A 17,937-nucleotide genomic window follows, 5' to 3' on the forward strand; every position below is an offset into this window, starting at 1 on the left:
ATCTTTCTTTTTTTCCCAATTTTTCTGTTGAATTCAGAAACTTCTTTATGTAAAACATGAATTTAAGGAAACCATGCATTTTCTAGTTGATTTTCCAGAGTATATTTTGGTGATTCTCCTGCCTGCTAAAATCAATCAGTCAATATTTCTGTTAACCTTTAATTTTTTTAAGAAAGTAAGTTTCATACATACTGAACCAAATTGAGTCTAATATACTTCCATAGTCCCAACTGTCTTAAAAGAATGTCAAAATTAGTGAAACCATACCAGTGACAACAATAAAAATTACAAGAGACATTATAAGGCATTTTATAATTTATATAACATATAATTTTATTTATGTATTATAATTCTATAATTTACATAATGATTTATGTAAATACACAGAATTATAATTTTTATACTTATAAAATTATAAAAGACATTTTCATAGTATGTGAATCTTTGAATTTCTTGTTTGCCAGTTTTCTTTTACATGTTTTGATTATTGAATAGTAAACCCCTTTGCTGCTCAATCTCATGACTCTAAAGAAGCCTTTTAAATATGTTTTTGTCTTAATTTCCCCATACATAAAATAAAATAAAAATTACTTCCTCCCTCTACCACAATATTTTAAGAATGCTTTATAGCCATAATAGTATATGCTGAAATCAATATAATGTAAGCTTGTTTAAATACATATTTCTTCCTTTTTTTCCATTTATACCTATCTTTAAATTGTCCTGTGTGTGTTCTATCCTCCCCATTCACAGATCTTTGTATTTTTTGTTAGATTTGTCTGTTTCTGAGAGGATAGAAAAATCACTACCCAAGATCTTAGAATTCCTCACTTGCATTCCACTCGGTGAATTCCAAAGGGAATCAGAGAGGGAAAGAAGGAAGGAAAGAAGAAGAGAAAAAAATAAAAATCTGATTACATTGTGTTCAGAAAATATATGCAAGAATCACTTCTGTTTTTAACAGATGAACTGTGCATTAAAGTGCATGTCACTATAGGGACAAAAATAATGGAAGAAATAAGAAGATGAAGTTAATGGGTAAAAGGATGATGCCTTGGTCGGAATTTGAAGGTTTTCTCTCCATATAAGAAAGATGGATAGATACAGTATTAGTATATCATTTTTCTATAATAGATAAGGAAACTAAATTATTTCTTTAAGGTAAAATGAGACCATCAATTGAATGGATTTGCATTACAAATGAAAATTTAAGTGCATTGTAATGTCTGTGAGAAATATTGTCCACTAGAAGAGCCAACTTTCAATGGCAGTAACTGATAATAAATCAAGAAGGGAAAACAAAGAGGAAGCTCTTGTTTCCAGACAGTTTCCTGGAATCTCCATTTCCCCAAAGTACACCTTGAGGGCACATCCTCACTATTTGCAAAATAAGTATATCTAAAGAGGCTGACCAATGAGATTGGATTCTTCATTAGGAAGACTTTTTAAAAACAGTAATCTGTCCTTTATTGGTGTTGTGTGATTTATTGGAAACAATATGATGAAAATTTTCCACGCTGGGTTTTAGTTATTTTTCCTAAAACAAGTATTCTGATGACTCATTTCTTTCATTTTTACCACCTCTCCAATTCCACCTACATCTCAGCCATGAAGAGCGAGTCTAACAGGAATTACTCAGAAGTGACTGAGTTTGTTCTACTAGGATTCATAACCCCTCCAAAAGTACAGATCCTCTTATTCCTAGTGTTCTTGCTGATCTACATGGTCACTGTGGTGGGAAATATTAGCATGATAATTGTCATTAAGGTGGACTCCAGACTTCATATGCCTATGTATTTCTTCCTTAGAAACTTGTCCTATTTAGATCTCTGCTACTCCACAGTCATTGCTCCCAAAACTTTAGCCAACTTCCTATCTAAGGGAAAGAAGATTTCTTACAATGGCTGCGCAGCCCAATTTTTCTTCTTTGCCCTGTTTGTCACAACTGAAGGCTTTCTTCTGGCTGTCATGGCATTTGATCGATTCTCGGCCATTTGTTCCCCTCTCCTTTACCCCGTGCACATGTCCCAGAAAGTCTGTGCTCAGTTGGTGACTGGATCCTACATCTGTGGAGGCATCAACTCCATGGTCCAAACAGGTTTCACCTTCAGTTTGCGTTTCTGTGGAGAAAACAGACTAGACCACTTTTTCTGTGACGTCCCAGCCCTGATCAAGATCTCCTGTGCGGACACATCTGTGAACGAGATTGTGTTGTTCATTCTCTCGGCCGTCATTATCATCACCACCACAACCGTCATTGTGGTTTCCTATGCTTACATCCTGTCCACCGTCCTGAAGATCCCCTCGACCCATGGCAGGGGTAAGACCTTCTCCACCTGTGGCTCCCATATAGCAGTGGTGAGTTTATTCTATGGGGCTGTATTCTTCATGTATGCCCAGCCTGGGGCTATCTCCTCTCCAGAGTCAAACAAGATTGTAGCTGTGCTGTACACACTGGTAATACCGATGCTAAACCCTCTAATATACAGTCTGAGAAACAGAGATGTGAAAGAGGCTATGAAAAGAATACTACTCCACAGGAAATGATTCCTCCCCTGATAATTGTAAAACCATCATTCAGTGGACACATTTTGTTTCCTAAGGGTCCTTGTTCTTGTAAAATTATCCTTGTTCTTGTAAAATTAGTATTATCAAAGATATTTTTATATACAGCAACAAATGTTTTTCTAAGTGTTACAAAATGGTATTTCTATGCTTAGAATATATGAAAGAATTATCTGTTTTCAATTTCTGATGTGATAATGTTTTCATTTCAATTTTGCTTTAAGAAGTAAATGGTAAGAGTTGCTAGTATATAATGATTCAAATATTACATCTGTGTGAATGATTCTTTAACTTTTCTGTTTTCCAAAACAAGTAAACTGATATTTTTTTAAAGCATTTTATTTTGAGAGAGAGAGAAAGAGAGAGAGTGCGTGCGCATGAGCGGGGGAGGGGCGGAGAAAGGGGGAGAGAGCGAATTCCAGGCAGGCTCCACCCTGTCAGTGCAGAGCCCCACGTGGGACTTGAACTCACCACCTATGAAGTGATAACCTGAGCTGAAATCAAGAGTTGAATGTTTAACTGACTGAGCCACCCAGGCGACCCCTGGTATTTGTTTGGAAAAGAGAACAGCCACACTGTATAGGTGGCAAAACAGAACAGATATGGTTACATAGGACACTTTTAAGTAAAGGCCCCCTTTTTCCCAGAGATCCAGGTTTATATTCTGAAAAGTACCATCCTTAACATTACTACTGCTATAAAAACAGGACCCACAATATCTTATTTGATTTGAGAAGCAATTATTCACATGGAAATATGTGTCAATAATGCTCTATTTTTTATTTCTTCATTTTCTTCTTAATATAAAATGATATGTTTTATAATAAAAGCTGAAGCATAAAAAGCAAATACCGTTTTTATCAACATTTTCAAATGAGGAAATTGAGGCAGTTGGGAACTAAGGAGCTTGGTGTAGCCAAAATGCAACACTAATATGGCACCAGGATTTTTATTATTCTAATGTATGCTGTAAAGCATGTGGAATATTCTGAAAATATAATCTCACAATCTAGAAACAACCATTTTTGAAGGACATATAGTTATGTGGCCAGTCTTTAAACTGTAACAGATCTGATGCATTATCCTGTCATTAATTGTGCAAATGTAATTCTGTATTTATTTTCTTATGAAATTTTAATCAATTTTGCATGTAAAGCAGTATGACATTTGCATACCATTTTATTTATCGGTCTTTTTACTTTTAATTTATTGCCTATACTTACCCATTCAAAATCAGATAAATATTTTCGAATATTAACGTTTTTCTATAAGATTATTTGGCTTTTAGTTATTATAAAAGTGATTTTTCTATTTGGTGTGGACTGAGGTACTTGCTCAATTTTTTTTTTTTTCTATCAGCCAGAAATACTTAAAAAAATTGTTTTTAATGTTTGTTTATTTTTGAGAGAGAGAAAGTCACAGTGTGAGTGGGGAAGGGGCAGAGACAGAGGGAGACACAGAATCCAAAGCAGGCTTCAGGCTCTGAGCTGTCCAGCACAGAGCCCGACACAGGGCTCGAACTCACAAACCGTGAGATCATGACCTCAGCCAAAGTCAGACACTTAACTGAGTGAGCCACCCAGACCCCCCTCCATTGACTAGGAATATTTTTAATACCTAAAAAAATGTGGAGAGGAAATAAAAGTTTTGCCCTGGTTTGTCATGATGTACAACACTTTATATACTGCTGAATATAATTTTCGAAAGCTTTACAATGCTGCGTTAACCTGATCAGAAGAGTCCCATGATATTCTTTGCTAACGTTAAGTGGCTAATTATTGTGAAGTGAATTATATGATCCAGGTATGCGTATGTAGAACCGCTCAGGACTCCCTGGAGGGTTTGGCTCCAGAAGCAAACCAAACCATGGACGCAGTTGCAGTTGCTGCCATCTGGTGGCTGTCGTCCACTCCTACTAAGTCTGAAGAGAAGAGTCTGGATACTGTGATAGAATGGAACTTCCAGAACAGTGGTTAAAAATTCAAAGTACTTCCTAAATTACTTGGCTTCCACCCCCATCATATTGTCCTGAGCAATTGGACAATCTCAATTGTCCTGAGATTGGTTGACTATAAGCAGACCTGTGGAAAGTTACCCTATTCCTCCCTGTCTCCTGAGGGATAGTTGTCTGGAGTTGCCAGCCCTACTTTCCCACCCCTCCTTTTGTGCTTTTCCTTCACCAGAAATGAATCATGTAAGATCTCGCCCTTGTTTCAGAAAAGGGATGCATAGAAAAGGGAAAATATTTGTCAATTATATTATTTCTGAATTTGTCTTATCTTGAGATATATTTTGATGGGATTTTACTGAATGTTATTAGAATTGTATATGTTTATCACTGAGACAGAGCATTATTTGTTTTTCTCATACTATTTAGGGCACATTTTGGACTCAAGCTTGTCTGAACATCATTCAAAGATGGAGACTTTTTCCTCCTTGTTTATTCTGAAGAAGAGGTTGTGTAACAATGAAATTATTTCCTCTTTGAAAGTTTGTGAGAACTGATGGGAGATGCCATCTGGACAAGGAGTTTCTATTATGGAAAGAGTTTGACTAATGATTGACTTGATTTAGTGGTTACCAAAAGTGATGATAATAAAGACATTTAACAACTTGTTAAGTAATGTTTATATATCAATGTTTAATATATCAATCAATACAAAGTAGCCCCTTTAGTCTTCTTATTAAACTGCTTAACTAGTGGTAAAGTTTTCAACACAAATCATCCTAAAGTTTCCATGCCATTTCTTTTCTTTCCTCCCTCCCTCCCTCTATTCCTCTTCCTTCCTCCCTTTCTTCCTTCCTTCCCTCTTTTTCTTCCTTCCTTCCTTCCCTCTCTCTTTATTTTTCTTTCTTTCATTCCTTTTCCAAATTGTTGGGAGAAATCTTTGGTTTGATGTGTTATTGCTAAATGAAATTTGATGCGAGGGGACTACCCTAAACAAGCCATTACAATAGTTGTCCCATTAAATCAAAGTCATTAGATGATGTGGTGTTTGAAAAAGCAAAATTTCATTTCAACAAAATTGTTTATAATGCTGAATCTTCTGAGGCTTCTGCTAAACTAATACCAATTACATTTAAAATTTCCTAGCTCCTCCTCTTGCTCCTGATGTAAGAAGTCAGTCATTCTTTCATCATTATGGGGGATAATACCTATGGGTTTTGGATAGTTGCTCTTTATTAAGCTGAGGGAAATTGCTGAGTTGTATCAGATATGAATGAGTGTCTGGTTTTGTCAAATGCTTTTCCACATCTATTGAGATGATTTTAAATACACACACACACATATATACATATATATGATTATTTATATACACAGGTGATTCTTGAACAACACTTTTGAATTGTGTGGGTCTACTTATATGCACATTTTTTACAACACAGTACTGTAAATGTATTTTCTCTTCCTTATAATTTTCTTATTAACATTATCTTTTCTGTATCTTCTTTATTGCAAGAATACAGTATATAATCCATATAGCATAAAAATAGCAAAAAAATATGTGTTAATCAATGTGCTTATGTTATCAGTAAGGGTTGTGGTCAATAGTAGACTATTAGTAAGGTTTTGGGGGAATCAAATGTTATATGTGGATTTTCAACTATGTGTGTGGGTCATTCTACACCCCTGACCCCCATGTTGTCCAAGGGTCAACCACATATACACGTGCACATACACAGACACACATACACACATATGCATATATGTGATATGTATTTTTATATATCACATGTTTATATATAATATATAAACTATATGTATATGAATTCATATAGCAAATATTTTCTCATATATAACACACATTTAGTTTATTAAATATAATTGAAATCTATTTTAGTTTGTTTATAGTATAGTAAATTAAATATAGTAAATTAAATTAATTTATTTTTGAATATTAAACCAGCTTTATATCCTAAGATAACCCCTACCTGGTCATGGTGTATGATAGTTTTGATCTTTTTCTAGATTGAATTTACTAAAATTTTGTTTAGAAATTTTGCATCTATGTTCACAACAGATATTGGCTAGTATTATCTTCTTCTTTTTCTATCTAGTTTACCATTAACAGTACACTAGCTTCATAGAATCGATTAAGAAGTAGTTTCTTGTTTTAAATTCTTTGGGAAAGTTCATGCAGAATTGTTACTAAGGTTTTGCTCAAATGTTTGGTAGAATTCACTAGTGAGCCAAACTGGAGTGTTTCTTTGTGGGATCCTTTTAAACTACAATTTCAATTTTTTGAAGTGTTCTCAGTGAAATAAACTGGGGTACTCATTGGGCTTACCACATTTCTTTCCCATTTTCTAGGAATCACTGTGCTTCATTGCCTACAATCCAATGTCTTCAATGTATATGTGTATATATTTGTATGTATATGTGTGTCTGTAAGTGTGTTTGTGCCATAGATAGATAATAGATGATAGATGATGATGATGATGATAGATAGGTAGATAGATAGATAGATAGATAGAGGTGCTGAGAGCCAGAGTGAGAGAGAGAGAGAGAGAGAGAGAGAGAGAGAGAGAGAGATGTTCCCTTTTTGTTGATTTAGGCTCCTATGACTTCTTCTTGAACAGAATCAGAAGTCTACTCATATCTTTTCTATTTCCCAAGTGAAATTAAACTTTGTTTTCAATCTGCTTGAGTAGTAGGGAAACATTTATTTTAGTTAGATTTTGTTTTTTTAAATTATCTGTTTAACTAGGGGTTTTCATAGGTAGGGTCAATGTGCCCACTGCTTCTCATTGAACATTGAAGAGTCACTGAAGGCAATTAAGTCCGAATTTTCAGTGGATAAAACTGTTCTATTGTTGATGAAGTTGCCTGCACAGGCTGCCTGAGGTTCAGCGAAGAAAGTTATCTATATCTGTTCCTTTTTTTGAAGGATGGTCTCACTCTTTGAAGGCCAAATTCTTTTGGGGATGACACTTTGATTCTTAAGACCACTTCTCTTAGTTCTCAGCATTTTGTATTCCATTCCAGAGAATTACCTTCGATTCTATGGCACAAATGATTTGGGTGTCCATCATTTGTAGACCAGGAATGATTCTTTGTTTCCTATCCAGGAATCTCTGCAGCAGGAGTTAGTCATGTGCCTTTTCTTATTTTTGAAAATGTAAATCACCGCATTTGAGTTCATAGGTCTTCGGTCTTTTTACCCCATTGGTGTTATCAATCCTCTTTTCTGGACAGTAAAACTACACTTATTCTACTCTGCCACTCTTGCATTTTGGGAAGACAGACATCTTTGTGCCTCAATAACAATTCACTTTCTTGAAATCAAATGAGGTTCTTTTAAAATTTGTTTTGCTGCAAAGGATTACTACCTTCCCCCTTCATGGGTAGGCTCTTTTATCTTTTTTTTTTCTTCTTGTTAGTGAGTTATTGAGTATTCTTAGTGTAATATCATTGCTGCTGTTACTATGTAGCTTAATATTTCGTAGTTTATGTGAGATATGATAAAAATGATACCTTGCATCTATCTATCGATCGATCGATCTATCATGCTATGTTTTACATATATTAGTATATATAATCCACACAGCAACTCTATGAGAAGTTACTTTTGTTATCTCCAGTTTCCAAACAAACAACATATGCGATTGGAAAATGAAAAAAAAAAAAAAAGTGAGGGGATGCCTGGTTGGCTCAGTTGCTTCAGTGCCTGACTCTTGATTTCTGCTCAGGTCATGATCTCACGATTCCTGAGATGGAGCCCCACGTCACCTGCCCCCGCCCTCCCGTCCCCCATGCTGTCATCGAGGAGCCTGCTTGGGATTCTCTTTCCACCCTTCCCCCACTTATGCACACACACACACACACACACACACACACTCTCTCTCTCTCTCTCTCAAAACAAATAAATACACTTAAAAAAAAAAAGTGGAGGGGTGCCTGGATGGCTCAGTCAGTTAAGCTTCCAACTTCAGCTCAGGTCATGATCTCACAGTTGGTGGGCTCCAGCTATGAGTCCAGCTGTGCTGACAGTGCAGAGCCTGGAGCCTGCTTTGGATTCTGTGTCTCCCTCTCTCTCTGCCCCTCCCCTGCTCATTCTCTCTCTCTCTCTCTCTTGCTGTCTCAAAAATAAGTAAACATTAAAAAAATTTTTTAAAAAGTGGAGATAGTGAAAAGTATGCTAAAACAAGAAATTTAAGGGGCTCCTGGGTGGATCAATTTGTTAAGCCTCTGACTCTTGATTTCAGCTTAGGTCAGGATCTCACAGTTTTGTGAGTTCAATCCCCCTGTACACTGACCATGCACACTGACCATGCAGAACCTGCTTGGGATTCTCCCTCTCTCCCTCTCTCTGCCCCTCCCTTGCTTGCATTCTGTCTCTCTCAAAATAAATAAATAAATATTTTTAAAAAATAAGAAATTTAAATATGTTTGATACCCAGTGTTGGGGAGGGATTATGAGTGCTGGTAGAGTTGAGTATATAAACACTCAAAGATAAATAGATTTAAGTAAAAAGTCAAAATGAAAACAGTTTGAGAAAATGAAGATATATAATACAAGAATACTCAAGTAACTGTACATCAGGATAGTAGGAGTGTTACAGAATTTTAAAGTAGTTGGTAGCTATTATAAAGTATTTTGTAAAACATGATTTTATATACACAAATTTACAAAAAAGAAATAATAAAATAAATTTAATATTAATTATATACCATGTATTGTGACGATATTAATTGACTGAATGATGCACATTAAAAAATAATTTGCAGGGGTGCCTGGGTGGTTCAGCAGGCTAAGCATCTGACTCTTGATTTCTGTTTAGGTCATGATCTCATGGTGATGAGATCAAGCCCTGTGTTGGCTTCACACTGAGCATGGAGTCTGCTTAACATTCTATCTCCCTCTCTCTCTCCCCCCGTCCCCTGCTTGTGCTCTCTCTCTCTCTCTCTCTCTCAAAACAAATAAATAAAATCTTTAAAAATTAATTTGCCAATCTGAAGGGTAAAAAAATCACTGATATTCCTTGCTTTCATTGTCCATTATTCTTGACTTGTAGGTGTATCACTTATAACTTTTAATACTAATAATTTTCAGTTAGGAGTTGTTTTTAGAATTTGATATAAATCAGAAAACCTATTTGCCATTTTATTTATTTATTTATTTATTTATTTATTTATTTATTTATTAAGTTTATTTACTTTAGTTTTGAGAGAGAGAATGGGGGAGAGGCAGAGAGAGAATCCTAAGCAGACTCTGTACTGTCTGTGCAGAGCCTGACATGGGGTTTGATCTCACAAACTGTGAGATCATGATCTGAGCTGAAATCAAGAGTTGGACGCTCAACCAACTGAGCCACCCAGGCACATCTAACCTGTCATTTAAATGAAAAAAATTGGGGGGATGCATGGGCGGCTCAGTCGGTTAAGCATCCAGCTTCCACTCAGATCATGATCTTGCAGTTTGTGGCACAGAGCCTTGCTTTGGGCTCTGTGCTGACAGCTCAGAGCCTGGAGCCTGCTTTGGATACTGTGTCTCCATCTTTCTCTCTGCCCCTTCCCGCTGGCGCTCTGTCCCTGTCTCTCAAAAATAAATAAACACTGAAAAATGTTTTTAAATAAATGAGCAAAGTTTTATTTATTATTGGGGTTTCATAAAGTCTCAGAAGTGTCTTCAAATATTCCATGCCAAGACATTTTTACTGTATACACTCTACTTTTATAGCATTCTTTAAAATGTCTTTTAGAGCCCAAGATAAAAGTAGACATATAGAGTGGAAATGTAAGTAAAGTAACAGAATGCCTTGGATGTGGGTGAACCTGGTATATCTAAGCAGGATAGATCTAGTTTAAATATCTATTGCATCTGGGGCACCTGGGTGGCTCAGTCAGTTGAGCAACCAGTTCTCAATTTCAGTTCAGGTCATGATCCCAAGGTCATCAGATCAAGCCTTGCATTAGGCTCATGCTCAGTGTGGAGCCTGCTTTAGTTTCTCTCTCTCTCTCTCTCTCTCTCTCTCTGCCCCTCTCCCACTCACTCTGTCTCTCTCTCAAATAATAAAATAAAACAAAGAAACAAACACCTACTGCATCAGAAAAGCAAGAAATAGGTTATATATATTACATATTTGTGTTGGATAAAGACAGAAATTCCTGGAAGTATTATTCGTAAAACAATGCCTTGAAGGATGAGGAATATCCTTTTAGGGGAATCTTTATAATTAATAATGATTTTGATTGACTGTGAGTGACTCAACCACTATTCTTCCAGGAAGCAAAAAGAAGACTAAATTCACTGATTCTTGAACTTCTACATGGAGACTGATTTCTTAAGTCATTTGAAAATCTTAAAGTCCATATGAATGCTTTTCCACGTTCATCTCACTAATAAGATAATTTTCAACGTTAAGATTAAGAATGAGGTGTGATCCAGGAATCAGTATTAAAAGTAGAGTGAAACAAACCCTCCCCAGCTGATTCTGGGGTATGGGGAAGTTTGGCAAACACTGACCTAATTGACCTCCAGGGCCTTCTTACTTTTCAAAAACATCTGACGTCTGTGTGTGTGTGTGTGTGTGTGTGTGTGTGTGTATTTCTAATCTACTTTCTGGGTTTTAAGAATAACTATATGGCTAGATCAAATTTATGGCAGATTACATATAAGAGGAATCGTCAGTTCTGTCTTTGCAGAATATAAAGAGTAAGATATTTATTTTTTTTAATTTTTTAAACATTTATTTATTTGTGAGAGACAGAGAGAGACAGAACGCATACAGGGGAGGGGCAGAGAGAGAGGGAGACACAGAATCTGAAGCAGGCTCCAGGCTCTGAGCTGTCAGCACAGAGCCCAATGCAGGGCTCAAACTCACGAACTGTGAGATCATGACCTGAGCTGAAGTCCAACGCTTAACCGACTGAGCCACCCAGGCACCCCAAGAGTAAGATATTTCTTGAGTTTCAAACCAAAGACCCAGACTAAGATTTCCTTTTGGTTCAAATAAGTAAAAATGAGGAACATAAGACTTAGAAATAAAAAAGTCTGCTTATTGACTGTACTCAGAACAAATCTAATATATATTGTGAAGCATTTTTGTAATTAACTACACTTTTGTCAAAGCTTCCTTTAAAAGAATAATCAATTAAAAGTTTCAATGAAGCTTCTTTTGGAATCTGCTGGATCTCAAGTAAAGTAAGTGGTTTTTGAACATCAACTTTTTCTGAAGGTAATTTTCTTAGTTTAGCAAACCTTTCTTTTTTTTCTATTAATCTTTCATAGATCCATTATTTATTGAGCACTTTTTTCTTCCCAGTTGCTATATATTTCATTTAATTTAAACATATCATTTAATTTAATCCTTATAGTAACAATCCTATGGGGTAAATGTTCTAAGACATACCTTACTGATGAGAAAACCAAGGTGAATGAAATGTGAACAATTTTCCCAAGATTAGTTAGCCAGTGAATGGCATGACATGGATTAAAATTCAGATTTATGTGACTTAAAATGTCACTGTTTAAAAAAAAATACCACGCTTTTAACTAATAAAACATTTTGACTTTACACACAAAAAAATAGTAACAGAAGCTACACCAGTTTTACTTCTGATTCTATGGTACTTTTAATTTTATGAAAATTTCTGAGTAACAATGTGACTTCAAATATCATAGTAAGTTCCTTGAAGGGAAAAAAAAATTGTCAGTTCTGAAATTAAATAAAGTAATGGAACCATAGAATTATAAAATTTCTTATATTTCACTTGAATTTAATATTTCTTTAAAAAATTTTTTTGATGTTTATTTATTTATTTTTAAATGTTTATTTTTGAGAAAGAGACAGAGCACAAGTGGGGGAGGGGTAGAGAGAGAAGGAGAGACAGAATCTGAAGCAGGCTCCAGGCCCGGAGCTGTCAGCACAGAGTTGGACGCGGGGCTTGAACCTACGAACAGTGAGATCCTGACCTGAGCCAAAGTTGGATGCCTAACTGAGCCACACAGGTGCCCTAAATTTAATATTTCTGATACTTAAAAATTACTGACTTTTTTAAAAAAAAGAGAAGTTCTTTTATATTTTTAAGTTTATTTATTTTGAGAGAGAAAGAGAGTGGCAGAGGGGTTGAGAGAGAAAGACAGAGAGAGAATTCCAAGCAGGCTCTACACCATCAGTGTGGAGCCTGACTCAGGGCTCCAACTAACAAACCATGAGATCATGACCTGAGCCAAAACCAAGAGCCAGAGGCCCAACTGACTAAGCCACCCAGGTGCCCCCAAATTATTGATATTTTACCCATATGCCTCTTTAGTGCTTAGTATTAAGATGGGTAGTTATTTAAAAAGCAAAAAGCAAAACCTATGAAATATTGATATTTTTGGCTCTATTTCCATTGATGCCTTCAGTTTCATTAACACATATACAAGGAAAAAAGGGACTTCTTGTTGATGAAATACCTCTATATAAACAGAATAATTTCTATAATTGAGATGTTAGCATTTGACAGGAAAAGGCAAAGTCATGCTGGAGTTTGGCTGCCAACAAGAGAGTGGAGGTACCAGAATCAGAGATTAGAGATTTGCAGTAAGTGAAGTAGGAAGTAGAAGTTGAAAAAAGCATTAGTGGAAGAGTTTGATCATTTCATGTGACTTTCTTTGAGACTGGTGCTTCATTCTCCCTCCTGAAACAGTAATCCCATGTTTCCTAATGTCTTTTAAATAGCAGAATGTTTTGAGAACTAAATTAACTGTGTCTTTTAGTGGGAAAGGAGATGACCTGTGTTTTCACCCAGTCTTCCATTCCTAACACAAAAATAATTTTTAGGTGTTTGTTTCCTGGTTTATTTATTTGACTAATATTTGTTTGCTTTAAGATGTTCTAGTAATTGTAAAACTGAGGGTTGATGGGAGGGGAGGGTGGGTGATGGGTATTGAGGAGGGCACCTTTTGGGATGAGCACTGGGTGTTGTATGGAAACCAATTTGACAATAAACTTCATATATTGAAAAAAAAAAGAAAATGGGCAAAAAAAAGATGTTCTAGTAATTGTAAATATTGCCTTTCACACTCAGTCCCATGTTATTCTCACAGTAATCCCATAATGTATTATTATTATCTTCCATCTGATAGAAGATTTCAAGATGTTGAGAGTGCAGGTCATTATTTTAGATTCTATTAGATTGAAAGAGGCAAGATTTGGACTCAGTCCATCTGATTCCACAGCTCTGAAAAAATGGCATAAAATGACTGACCCAGACGTCCTCATTTCCCATATTGTAATGACACTAAGTACAAAATATATGATATATTTGGGTACTGGTACTCCCAGGTAAGGCTATTCTGTCAGATGTGTTGCCAAGGACACTTAGCATTTTTTTTCATTTACTGGGAACTTTGGGAACCAAAAGTTAACAAGGCATTCCACAGGCTTCCTGATCATCCACTCATTTTCTCAGATAGGTCTCAGCTATGAAGAAAGAGCTGAATAGGAATTACTCAGAACTGACAGAGTTTATTCTGCTGGGATTCAGAACATCTCCAGATGTACAGATTTTTTTATTCTTATTCTTCTTGCTTATCTACATGGTCATTGTGGTGGGAAATATCAGCATGATAATTGTCATTAAAATAGACTCCAGACTTCATACGCCTATGTATTTCTTTCTCAGAAATTTGTCCTATTTAGATCTCTGCTACTCCACAGTCATTGCTCCCAAAACTCTGGCTACTTTCTTGTCCACGGACAAGAAAATTTCCTACAATGGCTGTGCAACACAATTCTTTTTCTTCGCTCTTTGTGTTGGGACTGAAGGCTTTCTTCTAGCCGTGATGGCATATGATCGCTTCTCAGCCATTTGCTCGCCCTTCCTCTATACTGTACATATGTCTCAGCAGGCTTGTATTCGTTTAGTGTTTGGCTCCTATATCTGTGGAGGCATCAACTCCATGGTCCAAACAGGTTTCACCTTCAGTTTGCGTTTCTGTGGAGAAAACAGACTAGACCACTTTTTCTGTGACGTCCCAGCCCTGATCAAGATCTCATGTGCTGACACGTCTGTGAATGAGATTGTGCTGTACATTCTCTCTGCCCTCATCATCATCACCACCACAACTGTCATTGTGGTTTCCTATGCTTACATCCTGTCCACCGTCCTGAAGATCCCCTCGACCCATGGCAGGGGTAAGACCTTCTCCACTTGCAGCTCTCACATTACTGTGGTGAGCTTATTCTATGGGACGGTGTTCTTCATGTATGCCCAGCCTGGGGCCATCTCCTCACCACAGAAAAGCAAGATTATAGCTGTGTTCTATACTTTTATCATCCCCATGTTGAATCCACTGATTTATAGCCTAAGGAACAGGGAGGTGAAACATGCTGTGAAAAGGATACTATTGAGAAAATTATCTTTTCATTGACATCCAGCTATCTATAAAACTGTAGAATAGAATAAAAAACAGTATTTTCAATAATTTGTTATAGAATAGTTTCAACTAAGGCCATCCAAAAGTTTTGAGTATCAAAGTGGTTTGTTTTTTTTTTTTTTCAGGAGTAGAATTTAGTGATTCAACACTTACGTATAACACTCAGTGCCCATCCCAACAAATGCCCTCTTTAATGCCCATCACCCCACCCAACATCCTCCAGCAGCATAATATCAATATATTCTTTAGAAATGAACTTAAAAATCAATATAGATTTTCCATATTCCTACAGAATTATTTCATGGTGTGGTGTGTAGTTATTATGTAGATTTGTTGTTCATGTTTTATTTTTCTTAGATGCATATGCAAAATTATAACTTACAAATACAGTATCCTAATTTAATACACACATTCAATTTATCAATATATATCTACAAATACATATAAATATGTGTAAATATTTACATCTCCATCTATATATCTGGAGAGGGAGAAAGGCGGGAGAGACATTACTGAATGTTCTATGCTTTGTTTTCTCCAAATCATAATCAAGTTTGCTACTGTCCAATCTTTTCAAATGAGATTTCAAGATACTATGGTATTATAAATTATTGGCTCTGTCTATATTATACAAAAGAGTGGTAGAAAGTATTACTTCAATAATATTCTTAATAATATCTTTCCATTGTCTAAACATTAATGATTGCACCAAGAAGCAAAAACTAAAAATAAATAAGTAAATGTGATATGGTTGATGTAAAACTATCTTGTCATGGGGGTCTTCTTTTTTTTTTTTTAATGTTTATCTACTTGAGAGAGACAGCGAGTGTGGGGAAGGGGCAGAGAGAGGGAGAGAGAGAATCCCAAGCAAGCTCTGTACTGTAAGTGTAGATCCCAGTGCAGGGCTCTATCTCACAAACCATGAGATCATGACCTGAGTCAAAATCAAGAGTCAGATGTTTACCTAACTGAGCCACCTGGGTGCCCTGTCATGGGGGTCTTAATAACAAATATTTGATCATCTTTCCAATATTTCTCATGTGTATGGGTCTCATTACTGTCTATTTACATTCTGGGATCATCTTCACAGATTGTGTATTGATTGAAAATCATTATTTTTCTCTAAATTTGAAAGATTATTGCCATAGAATGACATAAAATCATGGCTTATAATAATTTCTTTCAGTGTGTTTCATTATCTATAGTTTTATTATTAATCCTTAGAACTTTATCCTATTTTTTGTTCTTTAATGAAATTTGCCAAGGGTTTGACTTCATGCCTTTAGACTTTTGAACTCCTGGTCAATGTTTTTAAACTAGTTATTGTTTTAAAAAGTTAGTGGTATCTAGCCGTTACATAGGTTTATTGTTCTAGTTTTGTTTTGCTTATATTCAAAATTGAAACTCCTGAATTTAATACATAAATACACACATTGGATTCATTCATATAATATCTGCATATACATTTGCAAATATACATAATTATTTTGATTCATTCACTTATGATCTGGTTTTATTAAACTTTTGCTTCTGAGTTCATACGTTGAATGCTTGGTTAGTTTATTTTCTGTTTTTACTTTAATGACATATTTAAAACTTTTACTTACTGGGGCGCCTGGGTGGCTCAGTCGGTTAGGCGACCGACTTTGGCCCAGGTCACGATCTCACAGTTCATGAGTTTGAGCCCCGCATCGGGCTCTGTGCTGACAGCTCAGAGCCTGGAGCCGGCTTCTGATTCTGTGTCTCCCTCTCTCTGCACCTCCCCTGCTCATGCTCTCTTTCTGTCTCTCGAAAAATAAATAAATGTTAAAAAAAAAATTAAAAATAAAAAAAAACTTTTACTTACTTTTCCATGTATCTTGCTTTTGTTTTTGTTATTATATAATTTTTCTGCTTACTTTTCATGTTAAGAATTCTTTAGATGATGTTTCTTATTCCATTATAATTGATTTGTTTGAATGATAACATTTTATTGTTGATGAAATATAAAAAACAATATCTCATAGATGAAGAAAGAATATTTGATAAATTTTTACACCATTTTATATTAAAAACAGTAAAATCATAAAAGTGACCAAACATCATTAATCTGTCAAATTACATTTATAGGAACTAATGAACATTCTAAAAGGAAAGATATTAGACATATATGGATAAAAAATGTCCATTATCCTCAATGTAGTTCAGCATTTTATTATTTCTAGTAAGAGCAATGTGATAATAAATAAAAACTTCAAAGTATAAGGGATTAAACATAGGATTAAACTGTTCACTTACATGATTATTTACAAAGAAAATCTGAAGAAGTGTTATACAAATGTGTGAGTTAACATAGAAAATCAATTTCATGTTTATAGAACAGTAGTGAACAACTAAAATATTTAATTAAAAGGCTGCACCATTTCTATGTATATCAGATATTACCAAGGATTTAATATAATTTAGCAAAAGATATATACAACCTCAATGTGGAAAATTAGAAAATTCCTTAAAATATGCACTAGAAAAGTAACATTCAAAAATACAAAGAAGGGAGGAGTGATGTCAGCAAGACCACAGAATAAGCTGTACCCTTCTCATATCCCTCCTGAACAATAATTTGGCATTCATCCGTGGACAAAGTGCCTTTGTGGGAGGTTTGGGATCCAGGTAGGAGACTGTGCAATCCTGGTATAGTCTGCCACTGAAGACAACCATTTCAAGATCACAGGCCAACATCCAAGCAGTTTGACTCCTGGACGTGGTCCCAGCTGTGGTTCTGGAAACAGCTCCATACCCCTGAGGACTCAACTACATCCCCTTTTGGCTTGATCCTGTGACCAGTACCAAATGCCAGGGCACTCAGAGGGAATCATGCCCCTCCATAGGTTGGGGAATAGGCATATAGACCTCCCGTCTTGTCTGTGGACCTGGAAGTAGCTGGCAAACCAGCTCCAGTCCCTCTCAGCCAGAGTCTGGGAGTTCCTGAAAATAAGCCCACCAAACGCGATCAGATTGTAGATTC

At 35.8% G+C, this 17,937-nt stretch overlaps 2 protein-coding genes across 2 annotated transcripts; both read left to right on the forward strand.

Moving 5' to 3' along the window:
• Positions 1-1,608: 1,608 nt before the first annotated feature.
• LOC122223607 (olfactory receptor 12-like) lies at positions 1,609-2,547 on the forward strand. The gene has a single exon (XM_042944587.1). The coding sequence runs from the start codon at positions 1,609-1,611 to the stop codon at positions 2,545-2,547; it is 939 nt and encodes a 312-aa protein (XP_042800521.1).
• Positions 2,548-13,979: 11,432 nt separating this feature from the next.
• Positions 13,980-14,927, forward strand: LOC122223608 (olfactory receptor 12-like). Its single transcript, XM_042944588.1, has one exon. The coding sequence runs from the start codon at positions 13,980-13,982 to the stop codon at positions 14,925-14,927; it is 948 nt and encodes a 315-aa protein (XP_042800522.1).
• Positions 14,928-17,937: the final 3,010 nt, after the last annotated feature.

The sequence above is a fragment of the Panthera leo genome, chromosome B4 (assembly GCF_018350215.1).
Source record: "Panthera leo isolate Ple1 chromosome B4, P.leo_Ple1_pat1.1, whole genome shotgun sequence".
Lineage (NCBI taxonomy): Eukaryota > Metazoa > Chordata > Mammalia > Carnivora > Felidae > Panthera > Panthera leo.

Excerpts from the sequence above, each read along its gene's own strand:
- LOC122223607 (XM_042944587.1), top strand. The coding sequence starts at position 1,609 with ATGAAGAGCGAGTCTAACAGGAATTACTCAGAAGTGACTGAGTTTGTT.
- LOC122223608 (XM_042944588.1), top strand. The coding sequence starts at position 13,980 with ATGAAGAAAGAGCTGAATAGGAATTACTCAGAACTGACAGAGTTTATT.